General features: G+C 42.4%; 1 protein-coding gene across 1 annotated transcript in view; it reads right to left on the minus strand.

The window, feature by feature from the left end:
- Positions 1-18,279, minus strand: part of fancd2 (FA complementation group D2) — a 34,215-nt gene extending 15,936 nt beyond the window's left edge. The window contains exons 1-27 of the mRNA XM_088917095.1: positions 18,216-18,279; positions 16,346-16,483; positions 15,866-15,933; positions 15,669-15,775; positions 14,285-14,348; positions 13,865-13,917; positions 13,350-13,428; positions 13,019-13,143; positions 12,840-12,927; positions 12,430-12,534; positions 12,152-12,252; positions 11,439-11,550; positions 11,311-11,346; positions 10,422-10,568; positions 9,934-10,068; positions 8,628-8,759; positions 7,987-8,094; positions 6,825-6,934; positions 5,120-5,180; positions 4,482-4,601; positions 4,042-4,115; positions 3,522-3,671; positions 2,900-3,000; positions 2,354-2,469; positions 1,993-2,101; positions 930-1,031; positions 419-522 (exon numbers count right to left, since the gene is read on the minus strand). Of these exons, the coding sequence (XP_088773221.1) occupies positions 419-522; positions 930-1,031; positions 1,993-2,101; positions 2,354-2,469; positions 2,900-3,000; positions 3,522-3,671; positions 4,042-4,115; positions 4,482-4,601; positions 5,120-5,180; positions 6,825-6,934; positions 7,987-8,094; positions 8,628-8,759; positions 9,934-10,068; positions 10,422-10,568; positions 11,311-11,346; positions 11,439-11,550; positions 12,152-12,252; positions 12,430-12,534; positions 12,840-12,927; positions 13,019-13,143; positions 13,350-13,428; positions 13,865-13,917; positions 14,285-14,348; positions 15,669-15,775; positions 15,866-15,933; positions 16,346-16,483; positions 18,216-18,279 (2,709 nt within the window). The remainder of the gene's footprint in view (positions 1-418; positions 523-929; positions 1,032-1,992; positions 2,102-2,353; positions 2,470-2,899; positions 3,001-3,521; positions 3,672-4,041; positions 4,116-4,481; positions 4,602-5,119; positions 5,181-6,824; positions 6,935-7,986; positions 8,095-8,627; positions 8,760-9,933; positions 10,069-10,421; positions 10,569-11,310; positions 11,347-11,438; positions 11,551-12,151; positions 12,253-12,429; positions 12,535-12,839; positions 12,928-13,018; positions 13,144-13,349; positions 13,429-13,864; positions 13,918-14,284; positions 14,349-15,668; positions 15,776-15,865; positions 15,934-16,345; positions 16,484-18,215) is intronic.
- Positions 18,280-19,034: the final 755 nt, after the last annotated feature.

The following is a 19,034-nucleotide window of genomic DNA, read 5'->3' on the forward strand; positions in this document are numbered from 1 at the left end:
TGAACTATCATTCACATTTCTCATTAATTTCAGGCACGGAGCTCTGAGATTTGTTTTTCTTTTCCGTCTGCCGTGGTTCTCTAATTTTTTACACCAGAAGCTACTGTATGCTTCCCGACCAGGCTTCTGGAATGTTCTATGCGATTTTCAACAAAAGCACAAGACAGGAAATACAGCTCTACATATTTATATAGCTTGGCAACCTACAGTAGACTTTACAGGCGTTTTCCTGTAGGGGGGTGCCATTCGTAACATGTTTATAGGGGTGCAGCCCACGCTGTTGAGGATCTGTCGAACGTAACAGCGCAAGCCTCCTTAATTTAAATCAGGTTTGATCTAGAAATCTGAGGGTGTGCAGAGCCCAGGTAACAGAGAACAGGAGCCTGTCTTATGGAGCACCAAAGGGACGTGCCTGTACCTTCTCCTGCTGGGATTCCTCGGCCTCACCCCCCTCCTCCTGCTGAGAGCTGTCTCCGGGGACGGCCTTACTGGCCTGGGCCTTGCGTTTCTTCCCACCGAGCTCTGTGCGCACAGGAAGCACGTGGCTGTTAGGACAGAGTTGAAGAAGCACCACACAGCTGCTCCACTGTTCACATACAGTACTACCCTTCAACTCCCCCTCCTTCTCTTTCTTCTTTTCACCTGGACTGGTCACTGTGGAGTCGTGGGAACTAAAGGAAGCCGTGATAAACCAGAGCAGAGCAACCATTTGAAAGGCTATAAAAACTGGAAACCTGCGAGGAAGGAGAATCATTCCTCTTTTAGCTGGAAAAACTCACTTTTGATATTTAACAAAACGGACAAGTCAATGAATGTCTAGCCAATAGCAAACAAAGAGTGTTCAGGAAAAAGTTAATAGAAAGAGTGGACAATAGCTCTTCAGAACAAACTTTTTTTCCTTCTGCGCTTTTCCTCTGGTCATGCTGTACCTTTTCTGGCTTTCTTGAGAGGAATGGTGCTTGTAGGGGCTGGACCTCCTTCTGCAGTTTCACAGTCAAAGTTGGCAGGAGGGGGCACATAGCTGGGAGTTGCTAGAACAAACACGAGAGAGGGAGAACTAATTATGTTTAACTTTTCTTCAAGTGGGTCAGACTTCAGATGTATACCGGCAGTTAAGATGTGTGAATTGGTCAAGTAATCCCACACTGCTTCAGTTGCGCTGTAGTGTATTGTGGCTGCTGGCACATTACGGGCACCATGTGGGTACTGCTCTCTGGTTGCCAAGTTATGTTCCAGCTTGCTGTGACCCTCTACAGGAGGACATTGGATCAGAAATGGGCAAGGTTGGGGTGGTACAGGAGGTTGAAGAGTTGCAGGGTTAAACTGAAGTCCTGAGTACTGATTAGACCCAGCCTGACAGCAGGAGCATGCATTCCTAGGTACCAAACTTTGGCCAAGAGAACGTAAAAGGGGATATATGAGAGAGGTCCTTAATATATGTAGCTTAAGCAGAAATTGAGGAAAACGAGCCTAGAAGCCACAGAAAACTTGGATTTGGTTGCTGTTGTGTTACAGTAGCTCCAAAGTGTTGTACAGCTTTCAGGTTTACAAATTGTTTGCTGGGTACAAAATCAAGCAAAAACAATGAAGCTGCAGTGAATAAGATTTTCCATTTTCCTGTGCCCTCGGTATCATTTTTGCCATGACAAGATGGATATTACAGATAGGAAAAATCTGGTAATTAAGAAGCACGTTCTCAGCTGGAGAAAGAGTGTATGAAAAAAAAAGGCCAAGTGCAGGTGCCTGGAGAGCAGAGGACAGACTCATAGAGCCAACAGCAGTTTTATGGGATTTTCTCAAACTTTTATGTCTATCTGCCCTCTACTGAAAGGTTGGAAACAGACAAAGATTGGCAACTCTGACACAGGCCTATGTCTCGTGTTTCAACACCAGTGAAGCAGTTGTAAGGAGTGTAATCAATCTTAGCCTCAGTCTCTAGTGTGAAGTACAGTGCAAGTGTATTACAGTGCTGCTCAGAGATCCAGGTCCTACCTGCCAAGCACCTCTCCAGGATGCTCTGCAAGTAAGTGATGTTTTGAAGACGCATCACCACCTTCAGCTTCACCTCAGGGTCCTTCTGTCGGCAGAATCCATTCACCACCTGCAGACGGTAAAAAGAACGTTTCTGTATTTGTGACACGCACAAAGGTCTGGGAATGTCAATGGCTTCAGATATTCTGAACTGCCCTAATGATCTCTCAAAGATAACCAGCTGGTGAAGGTGAAGTATTGCATTCTTCAGAACACACTCCAAAGCAATCCCTTTCTCTGCATTTCTAAACACTAGCAAGTTCCAGTAAAACATATGTGAAGATTACGAGCTCCGAGATTATGTAGCTGGAGATCTCTGTACCTCTCTGAACCAGTTGATGGTGTAGAAGAGCAAAGTGCAGAGAAATTCCTTCTCAGACTTGGACAGGGACTCGATCTTGTCAACGACATCCAGGTCAGTCAGAATCAGAGGACACCCTGCAAGGCAGAGACGATCCCTCTTACTCCCAGCGGTATGTATAGAAAATACTCAGAGCAGTATTGCTTTGTTACAATTTGAATGTGGTAGTTCAATACTTTGAAGCTTCCACTCATTGTGGCATTGCTTAGAAGTGCTTTCACATTGGAGGTCAGTGTTTCAGAAGTTATGTCCAAAATATCAGAGCAGTTATTCCTGCACAGTCTCAAATGCAACCTAATGTGTTACAGTAGCTCCAAAGTGTTGTAAGGCTTTCAGGTTTACAAATTGTTTGCTGGGTAGAAAATCACTCTAAGTCAAGCAAGAACAATGAAGCTGCAGTGAATAAGATTTTTCATTTTCCTTTGCCCTCAGTATCATTTTCGCCTACAGTAGCAGGCTTAAGCCCCCTGACCTCCGACCCCAGTGCCCCCCCCTCGGTGTCGTTACCAATCAGGGCGTCGATTTCCTCCAGGTTGCCGTCATGCTGCTCTTCCTCGCACAGACGCAGCAGGCGGAAGAAGGAAGCCAGGCGCAGCGGAGACACCTGCCTGAAGCACCACAGGGAACAGTAACACTTTACCACTGGTGTCATCTTAAAACACATCCTCACTCTTTTCACTCGCCCTCTGGAGATCGAGAACTTAACTTCAAAGGGCAAAAAGTTCCAGAGAATGAAAAGGCCTCAGAAGAATCCTGATCAAACAGGTTTTTTGAAAGTTTATGTCTTTTCTACTCTTCTTTTTCCGCCAAAGGAGCAAAGAACAAGTGACAAGAAAGTGAATACGTCAATGTCGATTTGAAGTAAAATTTCATTTTTAAAATCCTTTAGTGTATTGCAAGCTCAAATTTGTAAACAGATGCGTTTCTAGAACATTTCTTTTACCCTCCCTGCTACTGTCTCCATTGAAAGATCAGAAACAGCTGAAGACTGGAAAACTGTGACATGATTAATCAGACAGTGCTATATCTTGTCTTGTGTTGTCGTATGGCTTGTTTTGCATTATAAAGGCCTGTTTTTCAAAGCGCCGTGCATACAGCACTTATGTGCTGGAGAGACGGAGTTACTGACTTTTTGTTCTCCTCTCCAGGCTGACTCCACTGCACCCCCTTCTGGCTGAGATCTTTGACAAGCAGCGGCAGGAGGTTGACTGCAATTCCCCCCTGGCTCTCCTCCTCCTCATCTAGGCTATACATGACTTTCACAGGGAAGGGGAAGTCTCTGAAACACATAGGCAGAGGGCTGCAGAGAATGGAATAGTCCCCTCACCAAACAAAGCTGCTCTGAGAACAATGGTTTCTACAGGACAGAAAACCCAGGAAAAGAAACATGGAAACATTCAACAAATAAATGCATAGGCCTATATTTTATCACTGTGCAGTACAGAAACTCTCGTCAGATAATTACAGTTCAAATCACATACCAGCCACAAACACAGAAACAAGAATGATATGGGTTATTGAGATGAATCTCCAAGCAGATAGTTAATCATATCAAAATCAGAAAGGTTTTATATTATATAGATCTGAAAATCATAGAGGTGTTCAGATGCATACAGTCATCATAGCCTATGCTGACTATATGTCCTTACCCCTGTATCTCTGGCCCAAGGTCCACCACAAAGTCATCCTGGAAATCCTCAAGTACACTTTTCCCAATCCATTCCTGCAATCACACAGACAGAAAATCTTATGCTGCTTCACGCAACTCCAACTCAAGCTTGATGCTCCCCCATCGTGTAATTCTCTGTACATTTTGTTGGGATAGAAAGACACTTTTAGGTCTGTCTAAGGGGGTTAAAGAGCTAAGAGACAAACCAACATGGCCACAAACCCTGAAAAAGTAAAGAGTTGTATGAGTTCTGGATAGCAGGAACTGGGCCCCTCCAGTGTGAACAAAACCTTCTAAGAACTAAACGACACACTGACAGGTCCTTGTGCTACAGAGTCAGTGCGCTGTCCTATTGGTCGAGTGTGAAGGAAGGCTCAAGCCTAGGGAAATGAATGCAATCCTGGCGCAAGGCAGACTGACCTGCACAACTTTGTCCAGGTGACCAGTCTGCACCAGATTGGCCAGTTCATCGTAGTACAGTGCGGCCGCCTCCGGGGAGCCCTCACTACAGGACCGAACCAGCTCCAGCAGGGCCGTCACCTGACAGGAAGCACACACGCGTCGCCATGACTACCAACATTCTTTCCAAACATCCGATTGCTTCCTGCCTACTTTTCTTTTTTCAGGATGAATTAACAATTTTGAAACGTGATTTGGGATTCATCCATTTTCCAACCTTTTCTTCCAATTCAGGGTCACAGGGGAGCTGGAGCCTATCCCGGCAAGCAATGGGCACAAGGCGGGATACGCCCGTAGAGCACACACAGACACAAACACTTACACACTCACACCAGGGCCAGTTATCCCAGACGCCAATTAATCTGCCAGTATATCTGGACTGTGGTAGGAAACCAGTGCATCTGGAGGTAACCCACTCAAACCCAGGGAGAACATACAGACTCCATGCAGACAGCACCCCAGAAATTGAACCAAGGCCCCAGTACAGCGAGGCAAGAATACCAGTCACTGCGCCACTCAGCCATTCTGAAATAAAACTAAGAAGCACCAACATTCCTTGGTGGTTCAAAGGAGCTGAGAATACTGCACAACTGGCTCACCTGCCTACAAATTTCCTTGGACAGGGAAGGCTCCTGTCCATTTGACGATGCCGAGTTAGTCCTGGGAACAAAGACAGTTTGGAATTCTTATTCTGCATGTTTCTGAGGGGAGTCAAAGAGATCACAGCACTGGGTATACGGAGTCCCTGTTTAATCCTGGTCTTAACATGCCGATATGTTAATACATATCACACAGACAAGCTGTTATAGACCCACTGCATTCAGCAAAGGGTGGATTTCTTAAACTTTTAATCCCATAAATACAGAGAATAACAGCTAGACAGGTAACAAAACTAGGCAACAGAAATAAATATACACAGCTGTCCACTGTTCCACTCCTACCTGACATTATTTTAAAAAACGTGATGATCCTTAGAATGCCCTGTAGTGCAAAATCCATCTAAATATGTACTGTACATGTGCCCTACTTCCCTGTTGTAACTTATTAAAATGCACACACGCCAAACATAATTATACTGTATACTGCCACTCTACCAGCTTTAAAGGTTACCCCCACTCAGTCATTTAAATTATGTATTTAGTGTTGTAAACTATATAAAGGGCAGAGAATCAAAAGGATGTTCATGCACAACAGTAATGTTTAGAATTTGTAAAAGCAACATATTATACAACACAAACACTTAAAAAACCCAATAAAACATGGTGTCTATATAAGCTCTTTATGTATGAACTAATCTGAAGTTAATTTTATTTAAAAACAGCAAAGCTAAAACAACGATTAAACTATGTTGTTTTTTTTCTATTACAGTTTGAAGACTTGGCCCTTTCTGAGGTTTTAATTTTTAATTAAAGTGTTAACTATAAGTCAATCAGCTGAGTATTTCATTTTTAGATGACTTTCAAGGCAGTGGGGAAAAAAAGAAGACTGAAATAAATGAACACTTTATTTTGAACACAAAATGAAATCTTTAAATGAACACAATATTTCCTGAAAATACTTGATTCGCAAATCGTTATAAAACAACAAAACTGTAACAAAACTGCATCACTTGTTATCTATTAACATGCGTGTCAAAAAGGAACAAACTTATTTAGACCATAATTCACAATGATTTAATCAGGTAAATGTGAAGTATCATGAAGTACCTTTAAGAAGCATATAAAGTATAGCAGTATTTCTCATAAATGTGAAAATTACAGTACAATGGAATGCCTTCTCTGACAGCCTCATAGTCACCCAATGCTTCTCTGACCTCTTTAAGAGCCTGTTATATTTCCCTGTGGAAAAGATGGCACCAGAGGCCAGAACATCCTCTTTTTTTCAGAAAATTTTCTGAAACTCTTTCTCTTTCTTTAATTAATTTTACCAAGTCAGTGTCCTAGTGTCCCTTTGCCTTTAAGACATGTATTCAAGATGAATAACTTCAGCAAGCGGATAGTTTGAAACTCCTGCCTGAGGTTCAGACTCTCTCACTTCATTGACCCCATCAAGTTTCACGTAACCAGGGAGTGATGTTTGTTAGTATATCACTAACGTTAATGCAATGTTATCTGCAAAACTGAATCCACAACCTTGTAGAAATTGTGAAACATCATAATATTATGGGGTAGTTATGTACTCAAAAGTACTGTTTTCCCTTAAAGCCCATCTTTTTCCTTCTGGACTGTACACTCCTTTGTTAGTGCTGCCCCTCCGTGCACTACAGATTGCTGAAATGACATGTTGATCTCCAGTGCCCCCTACCTGCGAGATGCCATACCACCCACCACCATCACTGCTCCTATGATCCCGATACGTTTGTACTTGGACACCGTGCTGGACAGCTGCTTCCGGATTACGATGTGTATGTCATCCTGCAGCAAGAGCAGAAAGCGACACCGTCCATCAAAACCCCATATTGAAGCATAAGAGCACGAGACAGGTTTGAAAAGAGGAGGCCATTAAGCTTGTGTGACTGCTGCCACCTAAAGGACACTACAAAGACAAGTGTCCAACTTCAACAATGGGACTGGGTAGCTTGTTGCAGACTCTTACAATTGTTTAAGTAAAACAAGTTACTTAACATTGTGTTTATGTTTTTGTGAAGCCTGAGGCTTGTTTCCTTGGTAAACACACCTGAGTGAAATATTCACTAAACTAAACTAGCCATTTTCCAACTAGCCATTTTTATCATCTCCTTTCCCAGTTTTATCTCTGGGACACCTTTACTTCCTCATTTACTGTTCTTTTGATGGAAGAAAAACTGGACTTGCAAGTCTTGTACTTATTTTACTTTATTCTTTAACGGAATGATTTTAGATCTTTTCTCCATACATTTTCCTAACATAATGTATTAAATCAATCTGGTCATTGGTTTCTAACTTTTATTTACTTACTCTTCAAATGCAACTATTCTGTTGTTTGAGAAGAATGTCATTAAACTTCTACCTTCAAGTTATTTACTAGTTTCCTCTCTTATCCCATTGTCTCTCAAGCTCAGTCTCATTGCTATAGAGCATATTGCCATTTCACAAAACAGCAAAACGATGAAAAAATATGAAGAAATGCATGTTATAAAATATTAGTTCAAGTAGGTAGCTGAGTCAGCATGCGTAGATTGCAAAGGAACAAGTAAAGGTTTATTCCATGCTGAAAGGAGAAGAAAAGAAACACTGACACCAGAAGAAGGCTCCACAACCGAAACGTATTTTTCTTCTCTTTTCAGCATGGAATATACCTTGACTTGTTCCTTTATAAATATTATGTCTCATTTTTAATGATATTCCATCTGAACAATGTTGTGCACAGACAGACACTAAACGCGGCATGCTCTCGCTGACCTGCACTACGCTGTGGCAATCTTGGCTAAGCGGTCCAGTAGACGAGCACAGCCGTGACCCAGGCAGGCCAGGAAGAGGCTACTGACCTGGATGTGGTTACCCTGGGGGTGCGATCCAAAAGCCAGCTGGCTGAGGATGAAGAACAGCCTGCGGATCTGCTGGGGCGTCAGGTTGTCCATGTAGTCTAGGATCCCCTGCGCAAGGACACAAGCACGTTCATGACCACACACTGAACCAGCTCAGCAGCATCCGTCACTTACAGATTTCAACGTGCAACTGTACCAACATAAACCCAACCCATCAGAATTAAAACCACAGAACTGCACGTCCATCCATCCGTTTTCTCACTGCTCACTCCTGGTGGTAAAAGGCTAACCAGGGTAGACCAGACTAGACTTTCTCCAGCAACAGTCTCCAGCTCCAGGCCAGTTCAGAGAGATCCCTCCACCATGTCCTGTGTCTTCCCCAGGGTCTCTTCCCAGTGGGCCATGCCCAGTACACCTCTGGTGGGAAACACCAGGTGGGCAACCACCTCAACTTGCTCCTCTAGATCCAGAGAACCAGCGACTCTACTCCAAGGTCCTCCTGGACTGCCAAGCTCCTCGCCCTGTCACAAAGAGAGTAAGCCCAGCAGCCCTGCGGAGAAACCTCATTATGACGAAGTGCGCGTGAATGTTTTAAATCCCTTTAACTGGCCGCAACGCATAACGTTGGAAGGTCCTCTCACCTTGATGAAGACGGCGTACAGAGACATGTCGGAGGGCCGCTGGGTCACGAGCTCTCCCAGCAGCTCCAGGGACACATCCACCTCAGGGGCGTAGCCGCTGCACACGTGTGCCACCAGCGAACCCACCACCTCCTGCGGGAGACACAGCTCTCACAGCTACCGCCCAGGGCCAGCAGTTATTCACTGCATGCATCACAGGGCCGGGTGTAGGAAAACCCTCTCACAGTCACAGACACATCCTTCACTGCAGCAAATGCAGCATTAAAGGAGAACTGCACCCCTATTTTTATACTTTGGGGTTTAGAAAGAATCAGCATTGATGAGTGCATTTCAAAACACAATAAAACTAAATGGTATACAGTAACACAGTAACTTGTAAAACCTCCAATTTACATCACAAAACAGATTTCCAGGTATGCGCAGCGCCATATTCTGTGATTCACGGTGAGGCAACAAAACGTCTGGTGAAGTGTTGCGGCCCTATTACACTGTCAAAAAAAATAGGCTTGTGAATACATCTCTTTTAATTTTTTAACAAATACAACTTGTTAATTCTATATACAGATCATGTTTGAACATTTCTGCGGTTAAATGTCTGCTGTACAACCTGTACTTATTTGCTCGGACATCGCATTACATTAGTCATTACGGTGACTAATGAGCAGGAAGGGCCGCTCCAAGTCACAATTCTCGCAAACTCTCGCCGTGCGGTCGAGACCAGGAGTTTGCAACAAAATGGCGACGTGCAGTATTTTCTAAAAAAATGGGACTGCAGCTTAATTTGAGATTCGCAGCTTGAGAGCAATTAAAACAGCACTTTTATTCCAACGTCTGACCGCATACATCACTTGAAAACACTGATCCTAAAAAACTACTGGTGTTTTCAAGCTTTCAGGTTCCTAATCAAAATTTGCTTCCTGTTACCTCAAATAATTCTAACATGCATCGATAAGAGAACACAATGGAGAGCAAAGAAAGATCACATCCTTTCACCTAAAAACAGACTTACATGGCTATCTAATGTTTATGAAGAGATCGGTTAGAGGCAATTTTTCTCAAAAAAATTCCCTTGCAATGTATTTAAAATGGACATATGGGAACCTGCAAACCTGTTGAACAGGACAATAGCTTTTACACTATTTCATATTTTGAATGTAAAAACATCCCCCATATCTCCCCAAAACACGCCGAGGTCCCTGACCTTCATCCCACATGTCCTCAGGGATCTGGCAAAAAAAAAGTAATCAGATAAAAACAGGGCAAAAAAAATTTGGACTGAAGCCTATGGTACAGAAGAGAGGCGTACCTGCTGGCAGTAGGAGTCAAAGGCCATGAAAGCATGTTTGTACATGTGGCTCCCAAATGTCAGGACACTGGAGTCGGGAGAGCGCAGGAGAGTCTGAGCCAGCGCCAAGATGGAGGGGAAGTACCCACACATCACCTGTACCACACATAAAACCAATGAGGACCTAATTCCTCCACACGGCAGCCTCACTCATGGACGCCTCACTTAAACATCGTTATTTCTTTACTGACGGCAAAACAGGCCTCGTTTACAGGGCAATGAATGCCACATAGTGAATAACTGTAAAGGAAATGCTAGACAGTTTGTGGCAGCGATTTCCTGAAAATCACAGACAAGTCATAACCTTGCAGGACAGACTTAAAGGCTATTAAAAGATACAAGGAAGAACAAGCCGAATGTACAGATGTATTCAAGTTCGGCTGAGGGCACTGCCTGCCGAATCCGCATGCTGCCTGTGTCATAATAAAGAGACGGGGGGGGGGACTCACCAGGGCATGACCCCGAAAGGCGGACTGCAGGAGGGACTCGCGAACCTGCCCTGCGCGTACTTTCACCCGCAGGAGGCGCTCCACCTCACGGCGCCCCTGGTTTGCGGTGGCAGAATGGAGAATGAGCAGCGCCATGATGTCTATGACCTGAGCAAGGAAGGCAGTGGCCATTTTATTTCATTTAAAAATATATAATATACTGTTTTAATTTGAAAACCATAATAACAAAATTTTTTAACATATAGCTAAAAAAGCTTCACGATTACGGATCTAATTTAAGTTTTAAATAAGTGAGGCAGTCTTTAAACATACTGCATCATTGTCATTAAACTGAATGCATCATTTAAGATGTCTCGCCTCACAAGAAGTACAGTTCCTGCTCCTTAAAAAAAAACAAAAAGCTGCAGGATGGTGAGGAACTGGAAAAACACGACAGAGCAATTTAAACAGTAAGGAATGAAGACAGATTTTCTCTTACTATATAAACATTATTTGTTGCCAAAGGCTTTAAAAAATGATACTAAACACCTGTTTATTATTAGAAATATTCTGATTTTCCCCTGCTTTGATGGTCTCCTTTGAAAATTAGATAGATCCTGGCTGCCACCTATATACTAGTATCACATTTACAAATCCCAAATTAATTGTGTAATTGTGTACAATATACAGCAAAATGTGTATAAAATGTATAAATATATTTTATACATTTAAAACATTGCCTAGTTTTACACTATATTGCAAATGTGCACACCATATAGTTACAGAAAAGCATTTTATAGCTCAAAATTATGACCCAAGTATTAGTGAGTTAAGTGACCGTTTTAAACATCCCATGGAGTTTTTCCCCAATGGAGGTTTGATTTAATGGTGAAAAAAATGAGCGTTTTACCTTGTGGTCTTCTGTTGCATCAATATTCTCAATAGCCTTCAAGAAAAAAAAAACACGTGAATTTAAAGAAGTGAAAATTCTAGTTGGCTCAAAAACAACTGACAGCATGAGCCAGCGTTGCTCCTCACCTTAAGCCATGCCTCTGAAATGGGCTTCTGAAAGCGAACGGCTGATTTGATGACGTCTAAGACCAGCGACACGCAGTCCTGACTGCTGCTGGCTGCGGGGTGGTGGGAAGATCTAGGGCCGCAAGAGAGACAGGCTAGAGCAGGGGTGTCCAGGCCTGCTCCTGGAGGGCCGGCGAGTCAGCGGGTTTTCATTCAGACTCAGCTCTCAACAAGCTAAACCAGCCAGTCAACTGGACCAGCTGAACAGCTTCTCCCAGTACCTTGGGTGCTCCTGCTTGTAAGAGAGCTGGAAAACCTGCAGACACACCAGCCCCTCTGGGACCAGGCTTGGACACCTCTGGGATAGACTCGATTGTGAGTTCAGCCGAAACATTTCCTCTTTATCATTCTGTGTAATTCATGTAGTCCAGCACAAAGAGTTTTATGAAAATCTCCCAGATAAATTGATGGTAAATGACTGGGCCAGTCTTTTTCCACAGAAAGAGATACTATGGCTCTCGGATTGTTGTTTGGCGATTTTCATACCAGCAAAAATAAAGCTCTATACTTAAACTGTTACAGACGTATTGAATATGCTCAATATATGCTTTTCTCTTTCTATATAGAAAGTCAATGCTGGTTTATGCTCCTGCGCAAGACTAGCACAGAGACCTTGCTCATAGTGGGTGCGCTCCCATTACAGCAACACAAATCACAGAGCTTTTTCAACCTACCCAGCTGTCCCTTTGCTCTTCAGTCGGTTCTGGGAGGCTTGCAGCACAGGGGGTAAGACACACGACTCGAGTTCCAGCTTCTTCCTGAGATCACAGATGACCTGCAAAGGTCAGGTTCAAGAACTCTGTCAGTGACACACCTTCACATGGTGTTAACATCTCCAAACTCTGCCTTCAGCCCTCCAAAGTCCTTCAGGAATGTCGGCGCTGGATGTCTGCTTTTCAGGTCTCAGGACATGGTGTGGAGGTGTTGGCTAGATTCTAAATTCGTGGCTCACCTCATAAGCTTCAGCTCCTGACAAATTGTGCAGTATGAACTTCACAACCACGGGTAAGTCCTCTAGCTCCACCGCAGAAAGAGTGGTCATGACAGCCTGACGCACCTGAGGGGCCAGGTTGCTGTGTTAGTTGTTTTAATTTAAAAGGTCTTTTCTGTTACAGCTTGCTTTGAAAACATCGAAGAGAGCTGTATGCTGTTGTTTAAAACATATACAGTATGATGCAACTGGAGGTTATACAGTACATAGCTATAAAATATGGTTATAGCTGTTTGCTGTGAAACTATAAAAACATAGTGCAGACGTATGCATATTTAATAGGTTCAGGTCAGAACTTGACTGAATGAGTTACATGAGGACCACATGGACTTAAGGTACTGACCACTAGTTTTTGCAATGCAGTACTCTACCTCAGCCAGCAGGGCGGGGCTCAAATTGAGACTGGAGAGAGCATCCAATATAGGCAGAGTCAACTGCGTGTTCTTCTGAAGCAGGGAACTGCACAAAGACACGACCAGGGAAATGGTTTTTGGATTTCCGATAAGGACACAATGCTGGTTTTGAACAAGTGAGTTCAAAGACCACTCACTTGAGCTCCCTGGCAATGTCGTTGTGTTGCGTGTCCTCAAGAATCTCGGGCAGGCTGCTGATGATGTCCCGCTGGATCTCCACTGGTGCCACAGCAACCAGCTGCATCAGCTTATTGGCCAAGTCCTGCAAAGGAGAATGAGGCAGGCAGAATGGGAGAGAACAAAAATGAGAACATCTAAATATTGGCAAGGGAAACTAATGTTTCCACTACTGCTTTTACAAAAGCAATTCGACATATATTCACCAAAGGCAACTAGATGCAGTATTGATGAGGAGTGACAAGCTCAGAAGTATAAAAGCCTAAACAAGAAAGGAGCCTTTTCACTTACCTTGCTGTCCATCACTCTGTCCAACCACTTGAACTGGTTGATTATAATGCGGGGAATATTCAACCCATCGTCTCCCACACTGCAGAGGAAAACAGCTGGTGAGTCTTTACAGCCCAAATTAGATCATTTCTGAGCGGGTAGACTACTGAGAGGGTCAGGGTAATCAGAGGATATTACAAAATATCTACAATCCTTATGCCTGATTGTTTTTTTCTTACTTCAATAATGCATACCTGGTCTCTTAAGGAGTCCTCCTAGCTAGGCTCTGAAACGATGTTTAAAATGTGAAAACATACCACAAAGTAATACAAAGCTCTCTCAAATGTATGTCAGTTTCCTTCTTAGTGAACAGTGTACAATAATAAATTCATAGCATAAACTGAGCTCAGCAGGATGACCAATGAGCAAAAATAAGTCATTCAATCAAATGTGCATGGACAGTCAAAGCCAGCAACTCAAGACGTGACAAACACCTTTATCATAGCAAGAGGACGGACATTTAATCAAAAACTTACCCATCATACATGAACTCAGGCAGCTTCTCAAACAAGGTGTTTATGACAGATGGCTGGAAGAAAAAAAAATCTTTTAGCTCACCCTCTTCTGTTCCAAGCACAAAATGCAAATTTTACTTCCCAGTGTTGACATATAGCGAGTTAAGAGACAAACACTATCATTCTACATGTACAGAATATGACTCCAGCCACCTGCAAAATCTTAATAATACACCAGTCATAGAAATAAAACAGAAGACAGTTCCACTGAAGCAGGTTAGCTGAAAGTCTTCAAGACAGCTGAAAGACATCCTGGTCTATAGACTATAGAGGGGCCAAATGTCCTACTCTCATTTACAACTATTTTATGTTCTTAGGCCTAATAGGTGCATGAGCTACATTAGGGCTGCAGGTTTCCAGTCACAAAAGTTTAATAAATACCTGAAGAATCTCAATTCCCAAAAGCATCTTGATGAGACTCTCCTGGTATGAAGTGACAGCAGTGCTACAATGAAAACCAAAGAGCATTATTGCAGTGATCACCCAAATGCTTATACATACAGTTTCACAAAGTTCCTCTCTGAAGACAAAATGCTCCTTTCACAACGGCACTGCGACTCATCTAATCCCATCTTGTGGAGACCCAGATTACCATTACTGCTGCCGCAGATGCAGGTAAAAAAGAGAGGAAAATTGTAGATTCATGTCATCTAAAGGCAAAGAAAACAGCAAGAGGAGGTCTTTTTCCGCCAACATGTTTCATACTGTAAGGTCACAGCTGACAACAGGACAATCTGCACTTTCCTTTTCACCAGATCATTCAATACCGTTATCTTCCAGATTTCTCTTTCCAAATGTTGTGTGAATTGTTCATGTGAACTAAAATGGGACGTGAGTGCAAAACTGTTTTAATTTTAAAAAAATATTGTCTCTGCCAACGATAATTTTCAGTTCATGCCTTTACTCAATATTCAGATACACATCTTCTGCTCCTCTGTGTATTTTGGTGATAAGAGCTAAAGATGGTGAGATTAAGACTAGAATGGCACATTCTACCCACCAGGACAGACAATTAGCCCACACAGTGTTACACTGTCTTAAATAATGAAATACATGAATTTAGCAATAACTGGAGCTTGTTATTACCATAGGGAAATTCAAAATAATTCCATTTCTAATTTTCCTATTTAATTTATTAATCATATCAAATGTAATTAATTTGCTAATATGAAACCTAATCAGTAAGTGCAGTTCTCTAGGGAATTGTGCTCCTGTATGAAATGGAAAGCCCTCTGAACACTTTTCAGGCACAGTAAAAATGAAACATATTAGCACATAGCACAGTGTAAAAAGAACCGTGTACAGCATCTGCTCTTAGTAAGATCTGGGCTGGCCATTCAGTTCAGAGATGTCTGGATGGACGTTTCTGTGACACATTCTTAAGAGGCTGAGAGGAGCGGGCTGACCCTATTTGTTTAAATTGCAGTGTACAAACTGTGTACTTCACTCACCTGACACTGGGTTACCACTCACTCGCGCTCAAACACAAGTAGAGCATGCCTGCGTCAACAGGCTTAAATTATGAAGAACAACAGGTATCACTGCCAAAGACTGAAACAGTTCCATTCTTTTTTCATATGATTTCCAAAATAGAGCCTTGCCTCTCATTCTTGAAACCTTGAAGCAATCTGAAAGGTTTCAAGAAGCAGGGCAGGTCTCTGTAGCTTGTTCCGTGTAGTACAGAAACATCCATTAAGAGAGGCCTTAATCTTTGAGGTCGTGAGGGGTTAAGAGTACCAGCCCAATCAAGACTCGCACGGGTTACCTGGATTCCCCATCAGATGAGCGTGGGACACAGGGCAAAAGGCAGTTCTTGAACTTGTCCTGATCTTCAATGTGAGACTCCAGTCCAGTAATAAATTCTTTAATTATCTAGCAACCAAATACACACTCATTACCAAGACTGAGCACCGCATAAAGAGTCAGAATGGGTAACAACTGAGTTCTAGGCTGTATACTCACATTGGGATAATGAGGATGTTTCCTCAGGCTCCGCTGAAGTCTCCTGTGGAACATCGCTTGATCCACAGCTATAAAACATGGCAGATCCACTTACACCACCAACCAACGCCCACATTCCTGCTGCTGTAACCGGGGCTACAAGGCTTAAAATCTTCATACATTTTAAAATATTTTAGCAAACATTTTTTTCAATTACTTGTGTATTAAACCATTTAGATCAGGTATTCCCAGTCCGAGTCCTGTAGGCCCACACACCTGCTGGTTTTCATTCTGGCTGAGCTTAATTACTTAATCCAACGCTTAATTGAACTTATAGGTTTCTTAATTGAAACATCTGCAAGTTTATTTTTTGACTCGGAACATTGGGATTGTATGCTCTTTATGAGTAACATGTACTAAATGCATCAATTCTGCTAACACTACTTTAAAACGCAAAAATAAACGGGAAGAAAAACATACCAGGAAACAGAGCCCACTTACCGATTTCGTTGGGCGTGCTGCCCTGTCTCAAAGCAATACCCGCCCCCCTCACCAGCTGGGCAAACACAGACTCCCCCGCATTATCGTGCTGCGCTGTGGGCTTCAGGCTGCGCGTCCCATCACGACTCTTCTTGCTCTCTGCCGGGGGATATACTAGGGCTTGACAAGGACCCAAAAAATTGACGCGCAGTACTGGGGAGGGGTGGGGGCAGGTGTTGAAAAATCATGTTTTTTTTAAATTCGTCTCCACTTGCTGCACGTTTGTTCATGACAGGTGTTAAGCTTCCTTGTACATTATTGAGAGTGAGGATAATTCAAATTTCATTTAGGTTTACAGAATCTGAAACGAGTTTTGAAAAAACCAAACATGTCCGAGAAGGAAAGAAAAACCGTACTGAAATAACATGTTTTTTTTTTTATGTTTTCCATGGATTGTGATAGCCACGCAGGTCTCTTAGCTTTGTGTGTTTTATTACTCTTTTTTGGAACCCTACTTCCAAATTCAAAGTTACATAAGAAAGATAACAAATGAGAGGAGGCCATTCGGACTATTTAACCCATTCGGCAGCCAACTGATCAATCGATCTCATCTAGCAGTTTCTTGGAGGATGTCGGGGAATTGGCTTTAACAACCTGGCTGGGGGACTTCTTCCACATCGCGTGGTGAACTGCCTCCTGTTCTCTGTTTTAAACGAACTTCTACATAGTTTCAACATGTGCCCTGTGCTTTCCGAACCAGAGCTGATCAAGAAGTACAGTATACAGACTGACAGACTCCTGTCAACTGGTGCCACAAACCGTGGAAAGTGAAATCCATCCCCCAGCATTTTATTATAACCCCAAACAACAAGCAGAATTCAAATTTCTCTGCTGGCCCAGATTCAGCCATATTTCACATTTTTTTCACTTTGAAATCATTAGCTTGATTATTAGACAGTCACTCCCTTTGACTATTATTAAGACCAAGTTAGCTAGTAAATTCAGGCAAAACATACTGAATTACACATTTTGTGTTGTCTATGACCAAAGTAACACTATGATCAGTTTAAGGCAGTTGTGATAATTAAACAAGCAATGTTAGCTTCTAAAGTTGTGCAGTGCAGTTTTATCAATATGACCTAGCTCGATGTTTTAGAGTCCAAGCTTTAAAATTCATTCACTTACTATTTTTCTAATGAAGAGATCAACAGCAATGGATATTGTTGTGCCTTGTTAGAAGTGAGTCTTATCATTCACATGTCATATAAACAATGAGTTAATGTCATCATGTCTGCCGCTGACTAGCTCTATTATCAGGGGACTGATAATAATAATAAAAAAAATTATGACAGAAACCAAACCACTTCAGCTAATTCACCGATGACTGGCCTTAGGATGAAAGCAGGTTTGGCAGAGCCTGGCAGTGGATTTTACTATCTCACTGTTATGATTCGGGATTATTTTATCTCAAGAAACTGAACTGCAGGTGATATGAGGCGGGTGTTTGTGTGGGTAGGAAGGTTGGGGGCAGGACAGGAGGCAGAGAAGTATTGTTCCAAAACAAAAACATTCAGGGTTGTGCAGTCCTGGTACTGGAGGACCCGGGAGCATTAACTCTTAATGGGTGACAGAATCTCAGTTTTTTTTAACTGCGCCGCTACTGCTGTATCGAAAAAACAGAAATATCTACAAAGCGAGATATACAAATGGGAATTATTAAGAACTGACACTTCTACTCTGTGCATTTAAAGTTTAGAAAAACGAATATATTTCGAATTCGTTTGAAAGCAATGTCTTCCTAGAGTAGGCTAAACAAAGTTTAATAAACGCATAATTCTGCAGTTCTGGCATTATCAAATGGATTACAGAGTAGTTTTTTTTTTTTACTTACTAGACGTGACGGAGGCGTCGCTTTCAATTTTATCCAAAGAAGAACGCCTCTTCTTTCGCATCATTTTGATCAAACCACTGGTCCTGCCTTAGCGGAGTGTATCTGTAAAAATAAAAAAAAATAGTCCCATAATTGTAACCCCAGGAGCTATTCGTGTTACTTATTTGCGCTCGGTGACATTCCGAAACATATGAGGGAACTAAACACATTAAGTCATAAACATAAAAATACAAGGACAACCTCCATCGTTTTTATTTGTTAAACAGCGACTGCAGACTGCGTCAGTAAGTCAAGATTCACAGTTGCGATTCCTTTATTTTCTACTACGATTTTGTGCAGAGTAGCTAATTTGAACGGCACATTTACATAACCATTCAACGACAGAAAATACTCAGACCCACCAGTAAAACAAACTCGCTGAAATCCCAATCAACCAACAGGCTGTAATTCAGAAAGTTACTTTCCCGCGCCAGTGTTTGGCAGCGGGTTAGGGATTGTCATCAAATTCAAGGACGTATACGTCAGCGAAAGCCGGAGAACATCAAATGGGGTGAACTGATGCAGTACAGTCTCAGCGAAAACTGTACATATACATTAAACCAACGACATAGCTGCCAGCAAATAACAGTTTTTTGGATAGCTGTTGCATTGTCTTAGCTATTTTGTTTTGGTTTGTTTTTTATTGGCAAAAAGCTGTAGTCGGAATTATTTTCCTAATTAACATCCCACATTTTAATTCGACCCTAATTGAAAGGGCATCTGATCTGATGTTCGGGACTATTTCCGTGTTGTTCAAGTCCCGGCCATTGGGTGGCGCTG

This window comes from Atractosteus spatula, chromosome 5 (assembly GCF_055471065.1).
Source record: "Atractosteus spatula isolate fAtrSpa1 chromosome 5, fAtrSpa1.hap1, whole genome shotgun sequence".
In the NCBI taxonomy this organism is placed as follows: Eukaryota; Metazoa; Chordata; class Actinopteri; order Semionotiformes; family Lepisosteidae; genus Atractosteus; species Atractosteus spatula.